This window comes from Procambarus clarkii, chromosome 31 (genome assembly GCF_040958095.1).
Source record: "Procambarus clarkii isolate CNS0578487 chromosome 31, FALCON_Pclarkii_2.0, whole genome shotgun sequence".
NCBI lineage: Eukaryota > Metazoa > Arthropoda > Malacostraca > Decapoda > Cambaridae > Procambarus > Procambarus clarkii.
The window spans coordinates 35,254,273-35,281,016 of record NC_091180.1 but is presented as its reverse complement, the minus strand read 5'-3'; the positions used below and the strand labels follow the sequence as shown (position 1 = coordinate 35,281,016).

General features: G+C 37.0%; 1 protein-coding gene across 1 annotated transcript; it reads left to right on the top strand.

Annotated features, from left to right (window-relative positions):
- The first annotated feature begins 513 nt into the window (after nucleotides 1-513).
- On the top strand, nucleotides 514-20,792 carry LOC138370273 (SCAN domain-containing protein 3-like). The gene is made up of 2 exons (XM_069334286.1): nucleotides 514-569; nucleotides 20,135-20,792. The coding sequence occupies exons 1-2, from the start codon at nucleotides 514-516 to the stop codon at nucleotides 20,790-20,792; spliced, it is 714 nt and encodes a 237-aa protein (XP_069190387.1).
- The last annotated feature ends 5,952 nt before the right edge of the window (nucleotides 20,793-26,744 follow it).

Sequence of the window (26,744 nt, the reverse complement as noted above, 5' to 3'; positions counted from 1 at the left end):
TTTCGTCTGTAAGAATATTCTTACTGTATGGTGAAATGTGTTCCTTGGTAATGCAAGTATGGGAAAGAACTAAGGGCAGTTCATCTGTATACCTAGGCACCTCTGGACTAACCTGCAGTGTATCACACAACGCCCAATACCCCTTGGACCTGTCACCTTGGATATTCTCCAAGCCTTGCTCTAACAGCATGTCACACTCTTTTTGTGTCAGTTTCCGAATCCCGCCACGAGGGAGCAGTTCAGTCATACACGCTCCATAAAGATTGTTAAAATCAAGGTAGATGATGTAGCTATTATCACCACCTAGATCTAAGCCTGTATGCTGGGTCTCCACATTCGTGTACTGTCTCGTAACACTGGTGAACTCACCTCGGAGATTCCGACGATGTAAATCATATAACAATGGGTCTGACACAACATCAAGTTCAACTTTCGATTTAAAGCAAGCATGCATCCCAAGCGAATGAGAGTAGAGAAATGTATCGGGAAATGTCCAATTTGTACAGAGCAAGCATGGTATCTCGCCAGACTGTGAACACATCAGCCAGCAATCCCGTGTCCACTTTGAGGTAAAGGAGCAGATACTCCCCTATGTTACGACATTTAGTTAGCTCAAAAATTTATAAGGCTTGTTTATAATCTTTTCTGATAACTCTTCGTCTTTCAGTTTATTGTAAACTTATCACATGAGGCAAGTGTGGTTCATCTAGTACACTCAAAGATGATAATTAATCATAGCAAAATGTTTGTTTACCAGTCATCAGTTAAGGGATGGCCTTTTTAGTTACTCCCTTTAACATAGCCAAAGTGAAGGTGGTGGGTTTTCCACTATCAATATGATCTTTCGCTATTCTTCCTAGTGAGCCGTTGAGAATGGCTAAGCTGTCCAAAAATTTTAAGTTGTTCACATCAACTTTCATAAACTTAAATCCGTCCCTAGCTAATATATCTATTTCCATCCCCGGTCGATCTTTCATCTCGTTTAGGATTACTCCTAAATCATAGGAAGCGTTGTGAGAAAAAGTGTACTGGAACTTCTATGAATTTATACACTGCAAATTACATCTATCACGGTAAGCCGCTTTATAATTGTGGAATCTTATTGCGTGGTGTGATGCGAGACTTTGATTACACCATCCCTGCTAAAAGGTTCATGACAGAGTTCACAGACGGTTTTTGTCTCAAATATGGCCTGCTGTTGCTGAGACATGTGAAGTTTGTAGGATACTAAACCCCTCTTGATTCTAGCCCATGACGCTTCTAGTGTGCCTACAAAGTGATTAACCGCATCCTTACCCAAATAGGTGTCATTCTCAACAACATTCATCTGTCTGTCAATGATGATGTACGCATACGCGGCTGCATTGTGACGTGATTCTATCATTCCCTTAGGGCTGGAGCGGCCAACATACACTCAAAGTCATAAAAGCACATGTGACTAAGACCATATCCCCGTCCATAGTTACGGAAAGTAATCTTCCTCTCTGGTGAGTAAAATTTGAGAGTCTGATGTACTTTACATGTACTTTCATGAGCCTGCATGCGACCTGGTGGGAGCGATATAAAACAACAATGACAAAAGCTGTGATGGGTCGGGATTAGAGCTCTATGACCTCGCATATTACTTACATATTGGTTAAAATCTTTTATTAGTACCAAGTGTTGAGCTTCCAACATCAGCAATGGTATGACGTCTGTATAGCCTTCTCTTCCCTTCCCTTCCCAGCTTAGAGTGATAGAGCGTCATTGACTCCTCGCATTTTCATCTCTTTCTAGTGAATAGATGAATATACTGACTTTGTTAATTTTTTCTACCTTGTGAATATCCTCAAATGTCACTGCAGAATTGACATCGGCTGGCCAATTAATGTGTCAGAGACACCATCTCGCTTCTCCACACCGTTTACGAATATTATCTAGGTGCATTCCCCTACCCAAACATTTATAAGCAGCGATGCACTGCATAAGGCAAATATCGGCCTCTCCCTCTGGATTGAAAACCAACTTCTTTCCGCGCAAAACCAACTTCTTTCCGCGCAAGCCTTCGGGATACTCAACATGCAAGCCTAATCTTATCGGAAGTTCAATCTGTGCGCAGTTAATGTAAAACCCTGTGAGCCGCTCAACCAAGACATTGGACCTCACTTTTTCTTCCAAGTAAAGGGATATTTTTTCTGTCAATTCATCAGCCCAAAAATTAATAAGTGTATCTAGCTCGTCCTGAGTTACTGTTCGTCCCACGCCTCATATGGGGAACCCGTCATTATTTATGGGATCGAGTTGGTCCTCTTCCTCCGCACCGTCTTGTTGTATATTTAAATTGTGCACAATTAGTGTGATGTCTGGGTAAATTAGGAGGGACGGATGATGAGGAGAGAAGAGAGAGCGAATCTCATTAATGAAAAAATCTTTGTATGTTCTCAGATAGCGCCCGGGGGAGGTGTTAACATGGTCTGGTATAGAGAATGAAAGCCGAACATATTATAGTTATCAATTCGATCCAGCAGTCGAGGTTGAATTTCTAGCGCAGGTGGGGGAGAGGGAGTGAGTGGCTGTGGTGGGGGTGGGGGGAGGACTAGGTGGGGTGGGGGGTGGTGAGAGGCCCCCTCCAGCATGAATGGGCGAGGCTGGGCTGTCAGCTGTTACGCCTGACATTGCTAACCACTCAGAATAGTCAGACGATAACGAGTCAAGGTCTGCGGAGCTGTCATCCGAGTCAAGACTATTCTCACTCTGTTGATTGTGATGCTGTTAACGTTGCTGCTGCTGCTGCTGACAGCAGAGCTGTTGATATATATATATATATATATATATATATATATATATATATATATATATATATATATATATATATATATATAAATATATATATATGTCGTACCTAGTAGCCAGAACGCACTTCTCAGCCTACTATGAAAGGCCCAATTTGCCTAATAAGCCAAGTTTTCATGAATTAATATATTTTCTCTAATTTTTTTCATATGAAATGATAAAGCTACCCATTTCATTATGTACGAGGTCAATTTTGTTTTATTAGAGTTAAAATTGACGTAAATATATGACCGAACCTAACCAACCCTACCTAACCTAACCTAACCTATCTTTAGGTTAGGTTAGGTGGCCAAAAAAGTTAGGTTAGGTTTGGTTAGGTAGGTTAGGTAGTCGAAAAACAATTAATTCATGAAAACTTGGCTTATTAGGCAAATTTGGCCTTGCATAGTAGGCTGAGAAGTGCGTTCTGGCTACTAGGTACGACATATATATATATATATATATATATATATATATATATATATATATATATATATATATATATATATATATATATATATATGTATATATATTTATATAAACATATTAATTCCCATTAGACTGTTCCTTTGCCTTCTTACCATTTATATATATATATATATATATATATATATATATATATATATATGTCGTACCTAGTAGCCAGAACTCACTTCTCAGCCTACTATTCAAGGCCCGATTTGCCTAATAAGCCAAGTTTTCCTGAATTAATATATTTACTATAATTTTTTTCTTATGAAATGATAAAGCTACCCTTTTCACTATGTATGAGGTCAATTTTTTTTTATTGGAGTTAAAATTAACGTAGATATATGACCGAACCTAACCAACCCTACCTAACCTAACCTAACCTATATATATAGGTAAGGTTAGGTTAGGTAGCCAAAAAAAGCTAGGTTAGGTTAGGTTAGGTAGGTTAGGTAGACGAAAAAACATTAATTCATGAAAACTTGGCTTATTAGGCAAATCGGGCCTTGCATAGTAGGCTGAGAAGTGAGTTCTGGCTACTAGGTACGACATATATATATATATATATATATATATATATATATATATATATATATATATATATGTCGTACCTAGTAGCCAGAACGCACTTCTCAGCCTACTATGCAAGGCCCGATTTGCCTAATAAGCCAAGTTTTCCTGAATTAATATATTTTCTCAATTTTTTTGTTATGAAATGATAAAGCTACCCATTTCATTATGTATGAGGTCAATTTTGTTCTATTGAAGTTAAAATTAACGTAGATATATGACCGAACCTAACCAACCCTACCTAACCTAACCTAACCTATCTTTATAGGTTAGGTTAGGTTACGTAGCCGAAAAAGTTAGGTTAGGTTAGGTTAGGTAGGTTAGGTAGTCGAAAAAACATTAATTCATGAAAACTTGGCTTATTAGGCAAATCGAGCCTTGCATTGTAGGCTGAGAAGTGAGTTCTGGCTACTAGGTACGACATATATATATATATATATATATATATATATATATATATATATATATATATATATATATATATATATATATAATATATATATATATATATATATATATATATATATGTCGTACCTAGTAGCCAGAACGCACTTCTCGGCCTACTACGCAAGGCCCGATTTGCCTAATAAGCCAAGTTTTCGCGGCTTCTCCAATGGTTTCGTTGAAAACATCATAAGAAGGAAGGTGAAACGCCATGCAACCTCTGAAGAGACAACTAACACAACACCTTTACACCCTATTAGACTATTTTACAGGAACTTCCTTTCCACAGCTCATAAAATGGAGGAAAGGGTCCTGAAAGATATTGTTAATAGAAACGTTATCCCTACAGACAAGGATCAGAAGATACAATTGACGATTTACTATAAAACCAAGAAAACGGCCAACCTACTCATGAGAAACTCTCCAGACACAAAGCAGAACGCATTAAAAGAGACCAATGTCGTCTATGCCTTGAAATGCCCACTTGGGGACTGTAAGCCTCAAAGAACTCAGTATATAGGCAAGACAACAACATCTCTTTCCAGGCGATTAACGATGCATAAGCAACAGGGCTCCATTAAGGAACATATAATCTCTTCCCACAACCAGACTATCACCAGAGAAGTCTTAACAAAAAACACGGAAATCATCGATAGATACAGCGATAGCAGGCGGCTTGATATCTGCGAGGCACTACACATTAAGAAGTCAACACCAGCAATCAACAGCCAATTAATGCACAACTATATTCTACCCACTTCAAGACTCCGCATCAATATAGAAGCATCAAGAAATATGGGCCCATAGGCCCTTTGCAGTTACTTCCATTCTTCCCTTTAACTTACCCTATATTATACCTATTGTTTCGTGTTCTGTCTTGTGTTGAAAGTTTGTTTTCACCTCATCCAAAACGGTTGTAACATATCACCTCACCCAAATGCAGGTATAAAATGAAAGCTGTTTAAACTCTGTTTAGTGTTTGCAGGTTATAGTTGTGTGTGTGTAAACAAAAGTCTTTGAAAATGTAGTAAGTTATTACGAAATGCGTTCAAATGTCGCGTCAGACTAGAAATAAAAATGAATTTTGGAGAATTGATTTTTCAATTACCATCGACAGTGAAAAGAAACATAAGAAATATTGAGAAAATTCGTGTTACAATTATTAATCTTACTTTTTCGGTCATATTTAATAATATATGTCTACAGGAAAGACTGCTACCAATATATATATATATATATATATATATATATACTATATATATATACTAATATATATATATATATATATATATATATATATATATATATATATATATATATATATATATATATATGCGAACAAGCCTGAATGGTCCCCAGGACTATATGCGAATGAAAACTCACACGTCAAACTTTCGAGTCACTTCTGGGGTGTGAGTTTTCATTCATATATATATATATATATATATATATATATATATCATATATCTACACGTCATTAACTCTACAGCACATACTCATACATATTCATCTACTACTATTGCTCACCTGTTCACCTGTTCCTATACTTACACTTTCACCCTACATGACCCTCAACGTCCCACATGCCGCAACCCATCCAACACCATATGGGAGCGCCTTCCCCCTTCCCCCCTCCCTCCCTCTCTCACACAATCAACTTGTTGATGTATACCTGTTGGAAATTTCCAACAATGACACACTACCATTGTATTATTATACATAATTATGGTATACTAATGTTACGGGCCCGAGTCCAGCGTCCGAGCATGGAGCAGTGACGACCACGCCATCTGTAAAAGCTCGCCTTTCGTAAAACTAACGCACTTCGTAGCAATCTAGTTCACACTGCTCCTCCTGCTTCTAATGCTGCTGGTGTCTACTCTATTTCCTGTTCGTCTTGTCCTCTCCAATACTTTGGCGAAACTGGCCGTACACTGAATGACAGACTTAAGGAACACAAGAGAAGTGTTAAGTCTGCAGACACTAACAATGCTCTCTTCTGCCATGTGAGGGACTCTAATCATCCCATTGATTGGTCTTCCTCCAAAATAATCTTTCCTACCTCTACTCTACACAGACGCCGTCTTGTTGAATCGGCTCTAATACACAATGTACCCAACATGAACTTGAGTCCTGGCTTTGTTGCTGTGGACTCTTCCCTTTCACAGTATATACTCAAATGCTCTAATCTTTCTAACAAACGTGACCTTACATAAACTTACCCTTTCCATTTACCTTTCTTTCTCTTTCCTTTCTTTCTCTTTTCTCTCTTTTTTTCTGTTCATTGTCTTCTCCTACGTTTCCTCGTTTTCCACTTCTCATTATTTTCTCCTTCTCTTTCGGTGGTTATAATAGGAACTGCCTTGTTTGGGCCAATAGGCCCTCTGTAGTTCCTACTACTAGCCCCTCTACTACACCTTACTTTGCTCCTCATCTCTCGTGCCTATTTATTGCCTGTCTCTTCTTCCTCATCACAATCGACTTGAGAATGGTCCAGGACGGACCGAAACGTTGTCGTCCCTTCACATTCTAGTGTGTGGTCTGGTTATCATAATTTAGCCACGTTATTGTGACTCATCGCCTGCACAAGTATAGTAATTATTAATTCTACTAACTGTAGTGCTAACATAAATTAATATTTCTTTATCTAAGACTATTGTTAATATTCTCACGACATCGAGAGGCAGGATTGCGTCAGATAATGTCCATTTAAACATATTTATTACCAGTATGTTAGAGAATTGAATGGTGTTCTCTAAATTTATCAGTATTCCGTTCAATAATTAACTACGGATAATATAACTCCCAATAATCCAAAACCGAGAGTTATTAACTGAGATTATTATCAAGTAACAGATTTTTCTGTTACATACGAATGCTATGGAGGAAATAAAATTTCTCTCCATTTCTCGATTAACACCATTTAACAAGAATATGATCTTATTTAATTCCCTACAATTGCAACCCTGTTCTCATTAACGCATTACATCAGTAATTACACGGAAAAGAATTATCCATTATTAAATTCTGTTGTGAATACGTGTGACGGGCTGAGGGAGGGAGGCGGAGAGACGCCATTGGGCTTGAGCATTCGCCACGAGCTAGCGACGCCAACAATCACATCGTGCGTCCCTGGAGAGTCGAATTTCCATCAATTCTACGTTAGGTCCTTGCAGTTAATCGGCCTAGGAGCGTGGAATTGCTCCCGTAGCAATCTAGGATTGCTTCGGTAGACAACCAGCAGGTTAAGTGCCCTAGTATTAGTTATATCATGCGATCTCTATATTTATCTTTTTACTGTGCACTGTCCATCGTTACGCCACGCGACCTCCCCAAACAATAAGTACGTCCATAAGGAATTAATTTTATTCCTTCTATGGCATAGTGTGGATACTAGATAGTAGGTGTAAATAATTGGTATATTTCGTTGAAATTTCAGCTTATGTTGAAAGCGGTCGTGGTCCTCTCATTCCCACACCATGCTCGAGCTCACGTGTTGCTGCAAGTAGCAGATGACGCCATTGCACCTCTACCTCTCCGTTCACTATTACAGTTAAGCAACTGAACCCTTTTCAATTACTTTCTTTGATTGAGTGAAATCTAGAATCGATTATCAGTCAAGGATATTTAGTTTATTTGATTTGAGATATCTAACGTAATTTGATAGCCTCATAGAAGTCAAATGAGAATAATTTCTTGTTTAATCAACATATAATCTTCTTACCATTAATCAATTTATCTAATGTTTATGTACATGTTATTTAGTAGAAATTACTCATTTTATTCGAGGAAGAACCAGCCTCGATGAAGCGTACTGGGAGTAGATTACTTCTGGTATTAACCCCCCGTTTTGTGAAGGACGGAAAGTTTATTCTCGAACATTAATATTATACAGTCCATTGAAATTTAAAGAATAACCTTTAATAGTTTCCTTATCAACAGGCACTGGTATTTCAGTCCTTATCATTTAACTTTATCTGGTTCCTTTTTTAGTCAAAATAGGGTGGTCCTTCGATTAATTTAAATTAATCTATTAATTAAATATCAATCAATTAATAGAGAATAAGCTTTCTTCCCAACAATACCTCCCCCATTACTTATCCCACCATACCCCTCTTACCCCTACACACACACATTCTTCCTACATGACCCACAACATCCCATACATTTAACCCCTGTGACCCACAATGTCCCCCCCCCCTGGTGCAATCCGTCCCAATCTACGGACTCCCACACCCAATTTTGACTAGGAGTGAGTTCAATCTCTGAGGTTCTCCTCAGGGAGGGGACAGTTCTAGTCACATATTTCACTAATTACTTCGACCCTTATTTTACCCCCCCCCCCCCGGGAGTTATGTCGGAAATCCGACACATAACATACAGATACTAAACACTACTAATCCAATATAGCCAGCAAACCTGGTTATAATATTTACATTCGTTAGACAGTAAAAGTTTAAAAAGAATTGGGAGATTCTGTGAAGTTATCAAAACATATATTACACATCTCATTTCTTTAAACCCCCCAGTTTAAACATTAAACTTAATAAAGAAGCATTCACTATGACTGATTCTTAGATAATTATCAATAAAACTACAGGCTACCTTGCTATTGTGAAATAAAGTAAGCGAATATTGGAACCGAGAGAGACGCCTCTCCTGAGGCACCCAGTCATGGAGTTTGTGTCCCCAAACAAACAGAGAACGGTTCCCAGAGATCCGATACGCCCATGTCAAAGGTCGCAAAACTGATCTTCCAACCATGATTAAGCCACAGAGATCTCATTAACATTGGGAAGAGCTAAGTACCCTTCTATCCCCACATGTTTATTTTAATAAGTTGTTTCCCCACATGTTTTATTTTAATAAGTTGTTTCCCCACATGTTTTAATCAGTGATCACTATTAAATATTAGATAGGTAAGCCGGTTACTAGCAGGAACAGCCCAAAAATAGGGTAAGCCTAGCCTTTACTCATTATTACACTTATTTTCACCAGTCACACCTATACTCTATATGTTATCGCCATTGTTATGGCCCATTCATATGACAGTAACCCTGTCATCTTCAGTAGGACATCATCATCATGGGACATCAGTAGAGCTAGCCACATACATTGTTGGAAATTTCCAGCAATTATTCTCATCCCTAATACAATAGGATGTATTTCCTGTATTAGGCTTCATTATTATTTAATACTCATTTACTAATCCTTAGTACAATGGGATGTATTTCCTGTACTAATTGTTATAATTAATTAACACTACTAATTCGTAGTTTAGTATCACAGAATTCATTGCATTAGGATGTGGAACATCATGTAATTTCTCCTAGAATTGTGCAGTGTTACGTCAGTCACCCACTGAGAATAAATTTCCACATATCTGTAGATCTAATAGAATTCTAACCATTTCCTTTCCTTTATTAAGGCTAATTATTTACTAATAGGTTTACTTTATTTAGTATACAAAAGTTTACTGTAATTCCTTTACCCTACTTGATAGCTGTTCTAGTAAATAATATCATAATCTATAATCATTTCCACCTCCAAAAGATTTTCGTTTTATTTGTGCAGTCTACATTAATTAACTGACCTGCACTATGAGAATTAAGCATCACCACACAAAGTATTCATAAACACTTCCTTACCTATATAGCTTTAATAAATAAATATAATTTATGCTCGAGCCCCTACTAGGAGCTATGCGCATGCGCGACTTTCGGAAGGAAGGAGACTCGCCAATTTCGATCAACTAGCAGTACGATGTTCCGAAGCGGTCCCTACAAATCTTACAATCTAGCAAGCATCCGTACATCATCGGGCTTCAGATTGAGAACGCAACTTTCCAGAATCACGGACACCAGTTCGGCAGGCATTTTTACCTCTTTTGATCTATTTAACAAGCTCTTAAATATGTTCATGTAGGTGCCCTGTCGTAATGCTGCAGCCGATAAAATAAACCCCACCCTGGTGCAACACCACTGAGGAAGCGTGTGACTGCCATATACTCACGTGTTCCAAGTATCACTATCTCAAGCTGTTTCCAGACTGTTGTAAAGATTGGACTACACCTACGTCCCTCTGTCACAGCAGAGATTAAATAGTTTTTATTGTAGATAGTAGAATTTAATTACTGAGAGTCAAGCATTTCTAATTATCGCATATTTATCAGATACATGATTTGAATTTTAATATGCAGTAGTATTTTTTGCATTACCTTTTATTTATCATTATCTATGTGTTTGCATATTATCATTATTATTATTATTACACAATATATGTTACACATAGACTAACCTCATAGAAGACCCCCACCCCAAAATGTGTCATGGGAAGCTGGTTCTAGCATGCATAGAATTTACAGTCATTGCTTAATAGAACATAATTACATATAATCTTAGAGATCCATAAGTCACTGGTTCTCTCATTTAACAACGCATTCTGGTCCTTCGAGCTATCTTAGATTTAATCGTTATTTTGCGTTTAAAGAATTATACATTTTATTAGTATTAAACTACAACCAGATTTCCCCACTTACATAGCCTGTGACATCTTGCATGCACTGGCTGGCCAACAGACGTTATAACAGAGCCAGCCGCCATTTCTCAGTGCCAGACGCCCTTACATGGCCCAGAACCTGGACCTAGATTCAGGAAGGTCTGTGTATTTCTTCGTAAGTGGGTTTGCTACGAAGGTTCCTAAGTGTGCCCTAAGAAGATGCTTAGGTGCAATTCAATAACGTCCACTTAGGAAGGAATTCGTTGGTTCACCTGCGTGCCGATAGAGGTCACTACTGTGTTTCGTTTGGCCAATCAGAGAGCAGCAACATTCTTCATATTGAAGATTTAGCGCTGGCTTATCGGAGCTCTACTGCCTCCTATTTACGTCGAATTTTCTTATAAAATTAGTATATTTCGAAGTAAAACAATGTTTTTTCAACTTCTACAGGCAGCACCGACATTGTAGTAAACAAATATGTAAACATTTGTTGTTTACCTACGTAATTCTAAGAGATACTGTGTAGCTGTCCTTGTTGCTCGGAAGATGCGCTGACAATTATTGTATATATTTAATGAATTTACCCAAGGGCCACTAGCTATCTAGTTACCTCGAAGAGGACAGAAAGCCGGCGGCTTGTTAAAGGGCCCGCCAATTGTCTTAATGATATTTTTTAGCTGGAATTTGGCATTTACGGCTTCAGCGGGTAAGCAGTTCCATGGGTTTATAGCCCTCCTGGTGGAAAAAAACATCTGTTTTCAGTCCTACTTGAGAGAACATACTCTCCAGCACTATATCTGTGATTGCCCTGTTATCAGTGACTTCATACCAAATGGTATGAGGTATTTTGAGCTCTGTAATTACTTCATACACTCAGGAATATTGCAACCCGTTCTCACACAAGACAGCACATATATGACTTAATGCTTAAAGTCAATATGTTGAATGTGATTTAGTACATATGTGATATATTTCCAGTTACCTTTTTTACCAAAGCCCAAACTCTTCCTCACGTACCAATTTACGTCTCACAGTACCCGTCCATCAATGTAGAAAGCAGAATAGTCGTGATTGGTTCAATTATAATGAAAATTGTAGTTTTCAGGTCCCACATGGGTTGTGAAATTTACCTACTATTGTCCATGCTCTTAGAATATTACAAATCAGCTACATCCTATTGAAGGCTCGTAGTTTTGTTTTGAGAAATATTAGTTGTTCTTAGTAAATTATAATAAGCACTATAAATTATTACATAGAATAACAGTGCTTCACCAATCAGTATTATATACCATAGTTTTCGCTTTAAAAATCTTTAAAGAATGTTTTGTAGGAACGCTAACAGAAAACGATGTTATGTTGGAATGTTTATGGGGTAAACTACTGCAAATTTGGGGATCACTTCCACCCACAGGAAGGGTATGGGGGTCCAATACCATCCACTGGATGTGTATGGCTTCCACTACCACCGACAGGATGGGTATGGGGCTCACAACCACCCACGGGATGGGTATGGGGTCCAATACCACCCACAGGATGAGTATGGCGTCCACTATCACCCACAGGATGGGTATGGGGCTCCAACCACCCACAGAATAAGTATGAGGTCCAATAACACCCACTGGATGTGTATGGCGTCCATTGCCGCCCACAGGATGAGTATAGGGTCCAGTATCGCCCACAGGATTAGTATATAGGGTCCACTACCGCCCACAGGGTTGGTAGAGGGTCAACTGCCGCCCACAGGGTTGGTAGGGGGGTCCACTGCCGCCCACAGGGTCGGTAGGGGGTCCACTGCCGCCCACAGGGTCGGCAGGGGGTCCACTACCGCCCACAGGGTCGCTAAGAAGTCAACTACCGCCCATAGTGTTTGAATAGTGTCCACTACCGCCCATAGTGTTATTATGGGGTCCACTACCCCTCATGGGGTCGGTATGGGGGTCCATTACTACCCACAGGGTGTGTTTGGGGTCTATTTTTTTCTGTATAGCAGAGGTGGCAATACTGCTTTTTCAATCTCAGTTGTTGTTCAATGTAAAATATTTGTTGCTCGCCTTGCAACAATTTATGTATATATATATATATATATATATATATATATATATATATATATATATATATATATATATATATATATATATATATATATAGCATAGTGCCTTTGCAATAATGTACCAATGTGTGTATTTGTTGTATTGTATTGTTGAAATACATGTGAAATATTGTTGAAAACATCTTGATGACTTATTAAACCAAAATTATTTATTAGTCAGAAGAAAGACAAAATTGCGATCTATATGTTAAACCTCTACCAGACAAATATTTTAAGTAAAACCGAAGATATATGTAGTTTTCTAAAGGGGGCAGTTTTCATTGCTCGTCGAGCTCGAAAACCGCAGCATTCATCTCAGAACCATGCCTATTTCACACAGATTCCTTAATAAACGTAAGAGTTTTATATGTCACAAGAAAGATATAAATATAAGCTTCATTCTAAATACCTTACCATGGGAATATTTAAATTTAAAGCGAAGATACATGTACTTTTATAATAGCCGAGCTTTGACCCCGGACAGATTGATCGACTGAGCAACTCTCTCAGAACAATGTTTATTTCACGTGAATTCGTTAATAAACACAAATGTTTTATATGTCTTAAGCAAGATAGAAATAAGAGCTTCATTTTAAATACATTACAATATACATATTTATAGCTCAAGTGAAGATACATATGTTTTTATAGTAGCGCTCAGTAGCTTGTCGGGCATGCGCATGGAGTGCAGACGCCTACGCACTTGCCGATATATTGTATAATTAACAAAGATACGCTAATAAAGCCTAAAATTTTATTTGCCTCCAGAAAGACCGAGATATGAACATTATTATGATTGCACCAAATGAAATATATCATGTTCGAGAACAAAGATATATCAATTTTAAATTAAGTTTCGACTCTTGCTCGGGCGAGAGAGACGGGGGCGACTCTCGCCCCATCTATTGGAGATTCTGTCCACTAAAGACCGAAAGCTACTCAAACCCTCCTAGCATTATTTAAGTAATGAAGTAATATGGTATATTTACTCACTATAATGTGGGTGCTGAATGCAGAACATGAGAAAACATATATTTACTCCAAACTAATATTATTTCATTATGAAATAAGTAAAAAAGTAGCATCAAAGGAAGTCCACGGTCGAAGCCTCAGTGTTGTGGAGCGACTTATCCAAGATATATCGTTGTTTGGAAAGTGTTTGTTGGCATATCTAGTTGTCGCACTTCTCTGCACAAATTTAAATTATAATGTTAACAAGTAGAATACGTATTTTTAATAAAATCTAACATAACTAGCCAGAAAACATATAACATTTATAAAAAAATATGTTTGGAAGTTAAATCGACTTCATAGGACAATAGTTTTGTTATATATACTCGTTATTCGTTGACATGCGTTCGCTACTTAAACTACCATATACTGTACTTATGTAAAATCTCCCATGTCTCTTTGCTCATCTCACCGAACCCTACAGGCTCTGTGATATATTGTTTAATTAATTGAGATTCACAAATAAAGCTTATAATTGTATATGTTATCAAAAAGGCAGAGCTTAGTTTAGTTCATTTATTATGCACCCCATACCCATCCTATGAGCGATAGTGGAGTGTTACAGAGGCACATAATGGGGTCAGGGACTGAGCCTTACAATTCATATAGCCAAGCAAGTTATAATCTTGATAAGCTAGTTATAAAAGTCAATGCACATTGTCACATCAACAATGGGCTCCAGACCGACTACAAGTACAGTTTATAATTTAAGCAACTGACATATATGGAGGGCTAGTGTCACAATTGATATGTTTATCCTACATATAACCCCCTCTCCCCCATCGAATGGGCAGCGGTGGATAGGTTACAATCAAGTCGTTTTTTGCGTTTTATTCAGAGATTAGATCTTATTGGGTGAGGAAAGATATTCATATTTTAAAGAAGGCTTCTTGGCTGATGCTCTCCATTGATTGAAAATATACAACCTTTTAAAAGTCAATGTTAGTTTGATCTAGATCAGGGGTGGGCAACCTTTTTGAGAGTGCGTGCCAAAATCAGCCAAGTCCCTGACACAAACTTTTTCCACGTGCTAACCATTTTTTTAGAACATATTTGGTATCTCTTAAAAACTTTTTAAACGATAAAATATTAAATTACCTCAGTGCAGTAAAACATAGTATAAAAAAATAGAATTTTTTTTATTTAACCTTCAGAAGTACATTTCAACAGCCTTTAAGCTTTTGTGACTTTAATAGAATACAACAGATAAAAAACTTGTTGACTCCTTTTATATACTGTCAGTGAGACTTCTGCTGCTGCATAACTGATGACAGAGATTTTACATCGGGTTTATATTTAGTAACATTGAGAGATATGCATGCAGCGCTAGTTTCATCTGTCATGCTACTCCTGTTACGAGACTTAACAAAGTTCATAATTGAGAACAAAGATTCGCAAGCATATGTAGACGAAAACATGGTTAGCAATGCTGTTGCAAGGTTTTTTAAACAGACATAATTTTCTGGAATAGTATTCCAAGTCCTTAATACTTCGTTTTCTGCATTTTTTTTTTTTTTTTTTTTTTTTTTTTTTTTTTTTTTTTTTTTTTTTTAGATATATACAAGAGTTGTTACATTCTTGTACAGCCACTAGTACGCGTAGCGTTTCGGGCAGGTCCCTGGAATACGATCCCCTGCCGCGAAGAATCGTTTTTTCATCCAAGTACACATTTTACTGTTGCGTTAAACAGAGGCTACAGTTAAGGAATTGCGCCCAGTAAATCCTCCCCGGCCAGGATACGAACCCATGACATAGCGCTCGCGGAACGCCAGGCGAGTGTCTTACCACTACACCACGGAGACTGAAGCTACTTATGCTACTTATTTACTTATTTCAAAATGAAATTATATTAGTTTGGAGTAAATATATGTTTTCTCATGTTCTGCATTCAGCACCCACATTATAGTGAGTAAATATACCATATTACTTCATTACTTAAATAATGCTAGGAGGGTTTGAGTAGCTTTCGGTCTTTAGTGGACAGAATCTCCAATAGATGGAGCGAGAGTAGCCCCATCTCTCACCCGAGCAAGAGTCGAAACTTAATTTAAAATTGATATATCTTTGTTCTCGAACATGATATATTTCATTTGGTGCAATCATAATAATGTTCATATCTCGGTCTTTCTGGAGGCACATAAGATTTTTGGCTTTATTAGCGTATCTTTGTTAATTATACAATATATCGGCAAGTGCGTAGGCGTCTGCACTCCATGCCCAACAAGCTACTGAGCGCTACTATAAAAACATATGTATCTTCACTTGAGCTATAAATATATATATTGTAATGTATTTAAAATGAAGCTCTTATTTCTATCTTGCTTAAGACATAAAACATTTGTGTTTATTAACGAATTTACGTGAAATAAACATTGATCTAAGATAGAGTTGCTCTGTCGTTCAGTCTGTACAGGGTGGGAGCTCCATAATTTTTAAAATGCATGTATCTTCATTAGAACTTTAAATGTCTATGGTAAAGTGTCTAAAGTGAAGCTTATATGTCTGCCTTTCTTGAGACATATAAAACATATATGTTTATTAACGAATTCACGTAAAATAAACATTGTTCTGAGAGAGAGTTGCTCGGTCGATCAATCTGTCCGGGGTCAAAGCTCGGCTATTATAAAAGTACATGTATCTTCGCTTTAAATTTAAATATGCCCATGGTAAGGTATTTCGAATGAAGCTTATATTTAAATCTTTCTTGTGACATATAAAACTCTTACCTTTATTAAGGAATCTGTGTGAAATAGGTATGGTTCTGAGATGAATGCTGCGGTTTTCGAGCTCGACGAGCAATGAAAACTGCCTCTTTTATAAAACTACAAATATCTTCGGTTTTACTTAAAATATTTGTCTGGTAGAGGTTTAACATACAGATCGCGTTTTTGTCTTTCTTCTGACTAATAAAGAATTTTGGTTTAATAAGTCATCAAGATGATTTCAACAATATTTCACATGTATTTCATGTGAACAATGTATTTCAACAAATACACACATTGGTACATTATTGCAAAGGCACTATACTATATACATATATATATATATATATATATATATATATATATATATATATATATATATGTCGTACCTAATAGCCAGAACGCACTTCTCAGCCTACTATTCAAGGCCCGATTTGCCTAATAAGCCAAGTTTTCATGAATTAATGTTTTTTCGTCTACCTAACCTACCTAACCTAACCTAACCTAGCTTTTTTTGGCTACCTAACCTAACCTTACCTATAAATATAGGTTAGGTTAGGTTAGGTAGGGTTGGTTAGGTTCGGTCATATATCTACGTTAATTTTAACTCCAATAAAAAAAAATTGACCTCATACATAGAGAAAAGGGTTGCTTTATCATTTCATAAGAAAAAAATTATAGTAAATATATTAATTCAGGAAAACTTGGCTTATTAGGCAAATCGGGCCTTGAATAGTAGGCTGAGAAGTGAGTTCTGGCTACTAGGTACGACATATATATATATATATATATATATATATATATATATATATATATATATATATATATATGCGAACAAGCCTGAATGGTCCCCAGGACAGTATGAGCGATAGAGGAGTGTTACAGAGGCACATAATGGGGTCAGGGACTGAGCCCCACAATTCATATAGCCAAGCAAGTTATAATCTTGATAAGCTAGTTACAAAAGTCAATGCACATTGTCACATCAACAATGGGCTCGAGACCGACCACATGTACAGTTTATAATTTAAGCAACTGACATATATGGAGGGCTAGTGTCACAATTGATATGTTTATCCTACACATAACCCCCTCTCCCCCATCGAATGGGCAGCGGTGGATAGGTTACAATCAAGTCGTTTTTTGCGTTTTATTCAGAGATTAGATCTTATTGGGTGAGGAAAGATATTCATATTTTAAAGAAGGCTTCTTGGCTGATGCTCTCCATTGATGGAAAATATACAACCTTTTGAAAATCAATGTTAGTTTGATCTAGATATTGTAATTAACGAGAGTATTTATGTCATCAGAAAGGTAGAAATATAGGCTACATTTAAAATACTTTGTCATAAATATAACTGAAGTGAAAACGAAGATATATGCGTTTTGATAGTTACTTGATGGCTAGCTCTGAGAGTGTGAAGCCCTGCACACCAGCCAATAAATTGTATAATTAGTTTCCATATATTTTAATTAATCTTAAAAATCTATATATCAGAAGAAAGGAAGATGTAGCCGTTAATGTGACAACATTTAAAAATATATATCTCCTAAGTTAAATAAATAATACCACCTTATCGCCGGTGTCCGGACACATGAAAACTACCTAGGTATCAGTATCCAGCCAGGCGGGGGATCACAGGCTGCACAATACTGATAAATTATGTAATGCACTACTTGTGGTCGATCTCGAACCTATTTATGATGTGACGACTTATAGTGATTTTTGTAACTAGCTCATCAAGATTGTAACTTGCTTAGCTAAATGAATTGTGGGGTTCGGTCCATTCATTTTCTTTCTTTATTATGCACCCCATAATACACATCCCGTGGGCGGTGGTGTAAAGGATTACAGAGGCACATAATCGGTTCAGGAACTGAACCCTCTAGTTCGTTTAGCTAAGCAAATAACAATCTTTTGACGCTAGTTACAAAATTATTAATGTACACATACTTATGCATACATGTACGTATTCATACGTATACATATATACATACACATATATATTTAATCACCCACACAAATACACACATCAGTAATCTTCTGTGTCACAAGTGATTCAACAAGAGGCTCACAACAGTCACTATACAAGGCACTTTACATCTATGAGGAGTCGCACAGTTACTAGTCTTGCTCCACACCCACCCAACTGGGCGGCAGCTTTACAGTTACCTGGTGTTATTCTTCAGTTTTTTTTAGTTTAGTTCATTTATTATGCACCCCATACCCATCTTGTGGGCGGTAGTGGAAAGGGTTACAGAGGCACATAATGGGCTCAGGGACTGAACCCCACAATTCATTTAGCTAAGCAAGTTACAATCTTGATGAGCTAGTTACAAAATTCAATATAAGTCGTCACATCAACAATGGGTTCGAGATCGACCTCAAGTACAGGTTCTAAATTAAGCAACTGACATATGTGGAGAGCTAGTGTCAAAATTTATGTTTGCCCTGCACACCGCCCCCCATCCAGTGGGCAGCGGTGGATAGGTTACAATCACTTAGTTACTACCTACAGTTAGCAAACTGGGGATATTTGGCTAAAATTTCTGGTAGCAGATCATTTTGAATGAAAAAAAAAAATCACTATAAGTCGTCACATCATAAATAGGTTCGAGATCGACCACAAGTAGTGCATTACATAATTTATCAGTATTGTGCAGCCTGTGATCCCCGCCTGGCTGGATACTGATACCTAGGTAGTTTTCATGTGTCCGGACACCGGCGATAAGGTGGTATTATTTATTTAACTTAAGAGATATATATTTTTAAATGTTGTCACATTAACGGCTACATCTTCCTTTCTTCTTATATATAAATTTTTAAGATTAATTAAAATATATGGAAACTAATTATACAATTTATTGGCTGGTGTGCAGGGCTTCACACTCTCAGAGCTAGCCATCAAGTAACTATCAAAACGCATATATCTTCGTTTTCACTTCAGTTATATTTATGACAAAGTATTTTAAATGTAGCCTATATTTCTACCTTTCTGATGACATAAATACTTTCGTTAATTACAATATCTAGATCAGGGGTGGGCAACCTCTTGCCCGCGTGCCAAACTTGGCACGCCGACGACTTTCTCTGGCACGCAAGAGCATAGGTTACCCTAAGCACAGATGTTGTTTGGTGTTGTTTCTGGAATTATGTAAAATAAAGAAAACCCTCTAATTTTCATAAAAGAAAAAAAATCCTCTAAAGATTTTTATTATGTTCATTGTCATGTCACGCTTACCTCAAACATTGGCTTATTAAACTTATTGATTGGTATTAGAATAAACGTACGTATACTTTACTACAAAGTTTGTGTGTGCTATAATATTAGCAGGAAATAAATAATTCTTTAAATACTCGCATTTCAGTAGAAGTAGGCTAATTCATTTCTCATCACTGCACTTCACAACGACAACACAATCCGTTATCATTGCTATTCATTGGAGTTACTCATCATATACTATTTTTACTTACTTTTGATCTTCCTTATCTTCCATGCATATCAATATTCTACTTATTTTAATTTCATGCCCTTTACAGATTGTACAGAATGTCACCACCACCAGCTAAGAAACGATGTCAGTCAAATGAAGAGGATATTAGAGAATTTAAGGAATACTTGACTGAAAAGTTTGGCATGATTAAGAAGAATGATAAAGCTGTATGCATTTTCTGTTCTGACACAGTTGTTTGTAGAACTTCTTCTGTAAAGAGACATTTTGAAAATGTTCATAAGAACTTAAGCCATAAAACTGAGGAGGAACAAAGAGAATTAATTTCTCGTGAACTGAGCAAGACAAAAACACAAGCTGAAACTTTTATGAATTATATTTCAGGTAGGCCCAGTTCCAACTTAGTTGCTGCTAGTTTTGAAGTTTCAAAAGTTATTGCCCAACACGGAAAGCCTCTCTGTGATGGGGAGTATATTAAAGAAGCTTGGCTAGAATGTGCACCATTTCTTTTTGACAACTTTTCAGAAAAGAAAAAGATTATTCAGCGCATTAAAGATTTGCCTGTGAGTAGGAAAACAGTTAAGGATAAGATACTTAAGTTGGAAAGAAATACAGCTGAACAATTGATAAAAGATTTGTCTTCATGCAAGTTTTTTTCTATTTGTGTTGATGAAAGTACAGACATTACATCATCAGCTAGGCTAGCCATATATTCTAGATTTTGTAGATTTTTTTGGTGGTGGTGACATTCTGTACAATCTGTAAAGGGCATGAAATTAAAATAAGTAATATATTGATATGCATGGAAGATAAGGAAGATCAAAAGTAAGTCAAAATAGTATATGAAGTATGTGAAGAGATGGTTGCTTTTGCATCACTTCCTGAGCGTACTACCGGGGCTGAAATATGTAAAACAGTTGTGAACGAATTCTCTACTCGGCAAACTGACATTTCAAAAGTAGTATCCGTCACAACAGATGGTGCCCCAAACATGACTGGTAAGAAGGCAGGATTTGTAAATCTGTTTGCAAAAAGTGTTGGTCATCCACTGATTGGCTTCCATTGCATCATACATGAGGAGGCTTTATGTGCAAAAGCTGCCCTAAAGGAACTACAAGAAGTGATGCAAACAGTTACCAAGGTTGTTAATTACATTTGTGGTCGGCCTTTAAATAAAAGACAATTTCAAACTCTACTGGATGAGGTAGAATTTGTGTATAAAGGACTGAATATGTACAACCATGTTCGTTGGCTTAGCAGAGGCTTGGTTCTGAAACGATTTATTGAATGCTTAGATGAGATAAAGTTCTATTTGAACGACCAACAAGTGTCATACCATGAATTTTCTGACATCGTGTGGGTTTGTAAACTGATGTTTTTTGCAGATTTTTGTGAACATTTAAATGAATTGAATATTAAGTTACAGGGCTCTGGTAAGACACTTGATGTTATGTTTTGGTACATAAAAGCTTTTGAAATGAAGCTTAAAGTTTTTAAGAGGGATGTAGATAATGAGAGATTTAGATACTTTCCAAACCTAAAGAGGTACATCAGTGATCTAAAAGATGACAGAACAGACTACAAATGTCTTCAAAAGCTGTTTGTAAACATTATCGAGTCAACAGTTTGGCAGTTCTCTACAAGATTTGCCAAAGGACAAGACAAGAACATATCGATGCCAACACAGAAGACAATGTCCAACATAACAGGCCAATTACACTGGATTAATCTTTGTGTTTGGATAGGAGATGCCTCGTATGGGCCAATAAGCCTTCTGCAGCCCCTATGTTTATCCCTTATGTATCCCCCCATGTTTTCACCTTCATTGTATTATCACCTGACCTAATGCGGGTATAAAATCAACTAGTATTGTAAGATCTGTTCACTTGAGAATGAACCATGGAGGTTCGAAACGTCGTGCAAATTATACAAATAAGTGTAATACACTCTATAGTAAATCACTTCTTTTCTTCACCTTAAAAGTACGAAAATGAGTTTTGGAGAACTCCTATTTCAATTAAGCCCTGATGCTAAGAAAATAGTTAGAGGGATAGAAGCCCTAAACCAGAAAATAATAAATACAGAATATGCGGTCATATTCAATGAAACATATATATATACATATATATATATATATATATATATATATATATATATATATATATATATATATATATATATATATATACATATATATATATATATATATATATATATATATATATATATATATATATATGTCGTACCTAATAGCCAGAACGCACTTCTCGGCCTACTATTCAAGGCCCGATTTGCCTAATAAGCCAAGTTTTCATGAATTAATGTTTTTTCGTCTACCTAACCTACCTAACCTAACCTAACCTAGCTTTTTTTGGCTACCTAACCTAACCTTACCTATAAATATAGGTTAGGTTAGGTTAGGTAGGGTTGGTTAGGTTCGGTCATATATCTACGTTAATTTTAACTCCAATAAAAAAAAGTTGACCTCATACATAGAGAAAAGGGTTGCTTTATCATTTCATAAGAAAAAAATTATATTAAATATATTAATTCAGGAAAACTTGGCTTATTAGGCAAATCGGGCCTTGAATAGTAGGCTGAGAAGTGAGTTCTGGCTACTAGGTACGACATATATATATATATATATATGTCGTACCTAGTAGCCAGAACTCACTTCTCAGCCTACTATTTAAGGCCCGATTTGCCTAATAAGCCAAGTTTTCCTGAATTAATATATTTACTATAATTTTTTTCTTATGAAATGATAAATCAACCCTTTTCTCTATGTATGAGGTCAATTTTTTTTATTGGAGTTAAAATTAACGTAGATATATGACCGAACCTAACCAACCCTACCTAACCTAACCTAACCTATATTTATAGGTAAGGTTAGGTTAGGTAGCCAAAAAAAGCTAGGTTAGGTTAGGTTAGGTAAGTTAGGTAGACGAAAAAACATTAATTCATGAAAACTTGGCTTATTAGGCAAATCGGGCCTTGAATAGTAGGCTGAGAAGTGCGTTCTGGCTATTAGGTACGACATATATATATATATATATATATATATATATATATATATATATATATATATATATATATATATATATATATATATATATATATATATATATATATATATATATATATATATATATATATATGTGTGTGTGAGGTGAAACATAGAGGCTGCAGAAGGCTTATTGGCCCATACGAGGCAGCTCCTATCTAAACACAAAGATCAATCCAGTGTAATTGGCCTATTATGTTGTACATTGTCTTCTGTGTTGGCATCGATATGTTCTTGTCTAGTCCTTTCTCTCATGGTGGGTAGAGTAGTCTATATATATATATATATATATATATATATATATATATATATATATATATATATATATATATATATATATATATATATATATATATATGTATATGTATATATATATATATATATATATATATATATATATATATATATATATATATATATATATATATATATATATATATATATATATATATATATATATATATATTTAAATTGTTGCAAGTCGAGCAACAAATATTTTACATTGAACAACAAATGAGATTGGAAAAGGAGTATTGCCACCTCTGCTATACAGAAAAAAATAGACCCCAGACACACCCTGTGGGTAGTAATGGAACCCCATACCGACACTATGAGGGGTAGTGAACTCCATAATAACACTATGGGCGGTAGTGGACATTACAAACATTATGGGCGGTAGTGGACACTATACAAACATTATGGGCGGTAGTTGACTTCATAGCGACCCTGTGGGCGGTAGTGGACCACTTGCCGACCCTGTGGGCGGCAGTGGACCCCCTACCAACCCTGTGGGCGGTAGTGGACCCCCTACCGACCCTGTGGGCAGCAGTGGACCTCCTACCGACCCTGTGGGCGGCAGTGGACCCCCCCTACCAACCCTGTGGGCGGCAGTGGACCCCCCCTACCAACCCTGTGGGCGGCAGTGGAACCCTACCGACCCTGTGGACGCCCTACCGACCCTGTGGGCGGTAGTGGACCCCATACCGACCCTGTGGGTGGCAGTGGACTCCATACCGACCCTGTGGGTGGCAGTGGACCCTATACCGACGCTGTGGGCGGTAGTGAACCCCCTACCGACCCTGTGGGCGGCAGTTGACCCCCTACCAACCCTGTGGGCGGTAGTGGACCCTTTACCGACCCTGTGGGCGGCAGTGGATCCTATATACTAATCCTGTGGGCGATACTGGATCCTATACTCATCCTGTGGGCGGTAGTGGACCCTTTACCGACCCTGTGGGCGGCAGTGGACCCTATATACTAATCCTGTGGGCGGTACTGGACCCTATACTCATCCTGTGGGCGGCAATGGACGCCATACACATCCAGTGGGTGTTAATGGACCCCATACTTATTCTGTGAGTGGTTGGAGCCCCATACCCATCCTGTGGGTGATAACGGACGCCATATTCATCCTGTGGGTGGTATTGGACCCCATACCCATCCTGTGGGTGGTTGTGAGCCTCATACCCATCCTGTCGGTGGTAGTGGACGCTATACACATCCAGTGGATGGTATTGGACCCCATACCCTTCCTGTGGGTGGAAGTGATCCCCAAGTTTGCAGTAGTTTACCTCATAAACATTCCAACATAACATCGTTTTCTGTTAGCGTTCCTACAAAACATTCTTTAAATATTTTTAAAGTGCAAACTATGGTATATAATATTGATTGGTGAAGCACTGTTATTCTATGTAATAATTTATAGTGCTTATTATAATTTACTAAGAACAACTAATATTTCTCAAAACAAAACTACGAGCCTTCAATAGGATGTAGCTGATTTTTAATATTCTAAGAGCATGGACAATAGTAGGTAAATTTCACAACCCATGTGGGACCTGAAAACTACAATTTTCATTATAATTGAACCAATCACGACTATTCTGCCATCTACGTTGATGGACGGGTACTGTACGGACGGGACGGGTACGGGATAACGGGTGGAATGCATTAGGCAGTGATGTGGTGGAGGCTGACTCCATACACAGTTTTAAATGTAGATATGATAGAGCCCAGTAGGCTCAGGAATCTGTACACCAGTTGACTGACAGTTGAGAGGCGGGACCAAAGAGCCAAAACTCAACCCCCGCAAGCACAAATAGGTGAGTACTGTGAGACGTAAATTGGTACGCGAGGAAGAGTTTGGGCCTTGGTAAAAAAGGTAACTGGAAATATATCACATATGTACTAAATCACATTCAACATATTGACTTTAAGCATTAAGTCATATATGTGCTGTCTTGTGTGAGAACGGGTTGAATATTGGAAGATATTCTTGTGCTGCACCCAGATTTTGCCAGTGGAGGCTAATAGATCAGCATTAAGTATTTTGTTTTCTCCTAATTCCATGTATGACTGGCCATCCTGTGAGGTGAGGATGTTAGATGAGCTTGTAGCTGGTTTTTGATCTACACTGTGTGGTCCTTTATACAGAATAGGGAAGCAGCACATTGCTGTGTATACCTAAACATGTTTAAAAATACATTGTTTGAGAGGAGTCTTGTAGAAACTTGTAAGAGTAATTATAATATAATGTTTCCATGATTCAGTGCTTACCTCTTGTGAAAATCGCGAAGAGTTGTTTAGTCAGAGTTGATTTGTCTTTTGTATTGAGGCTGGTATTTTCTAAATTGATTCCATGTACAGTATGTCTAACCATCCTGTGAAATGGGAGTATTAGATAAACTTATAGTTAGTTTTTTATCTACACTGTGTAATATTCCATATAGAATAGGGTAGCAGCACATTGCTGTGTATACCTAATCTTCTTAATAAAAATAAATCAGTAATAAAGATTTTAAATTATAGTTTGTATTATTACAAATACAGTACTGTATTGTCCTTATTAAACCATGTTGACCATGGATCATTGTTGATATGTAATAGTCATATTTCTTTTGAACTGCTAATCCATGCTAATCATTCATTACATTGTGCATTATGTCTCAATTTTTCACTTCCTTGGATATACTGTACAGTACAAAAAGATAGGATAAAAATAAACCAGTAATATTTCTTTCATTATATTTTTCATTTAAATAACTGCATCAATATTTTTACAGCTGACAGGATTTGTTTTACCATACAGGTGCATTATTTGTTAAAAGAAAAAAATTGGTTTATTGTTACACACAATGGTGCTACATAGCCTTCCCAGCTTGGTGCCTTCTTTTAATTACGACACTAAGAATGTCGTAAAATTCGACATTCTTAGCCCCTGTCAGTTTGGCTTCCGCTCTCAAAAGAGTACCAACGATGCAATTATTAGTCTCCTTGATATAATTTACTCTGCCCTTGACAAAAATGAGTTTCCAATTGGACTCTTCATTGACCTGAGAAAGGCCTTTGATACTGTTAATCACGATTACCTCTTATGTAAACTCCATCATTATGGAATCCGAGGCCATGCACTGGACTATATCCAATCCTATCTTAGTGATAGACACCAATGTGTAGCCATCAATAATATAATCTCTCCCATTCTACCAATAACCGTTGGAGTGCCTCAGGGCAGCATCTTGGGTCCCCTACTATTTTTTTTTTTTTTTTTTTTTTGAGATATATACAAGAGTTGTTACATTCATGTACAGCCACTAGTACGCGTAGCGTTTCGGGCAGGTCCCTGGAATACGAT

Coding starts and splice junctions, on each gene's coding strand:
- LOC138370273 (XM_069334286.1), top strand. CDS start 514: ATGGTATCTCGCCAGACTGTGAACACATCAGCCAGCAATCCCGTGTCC. Junction 570..20,134: donor AATCCCGTGTCCACTTTGAG/GTAAAGGAGCAG, acceptor TGCCCTTTACAG/ATTGTACAGAATGTCACCAC.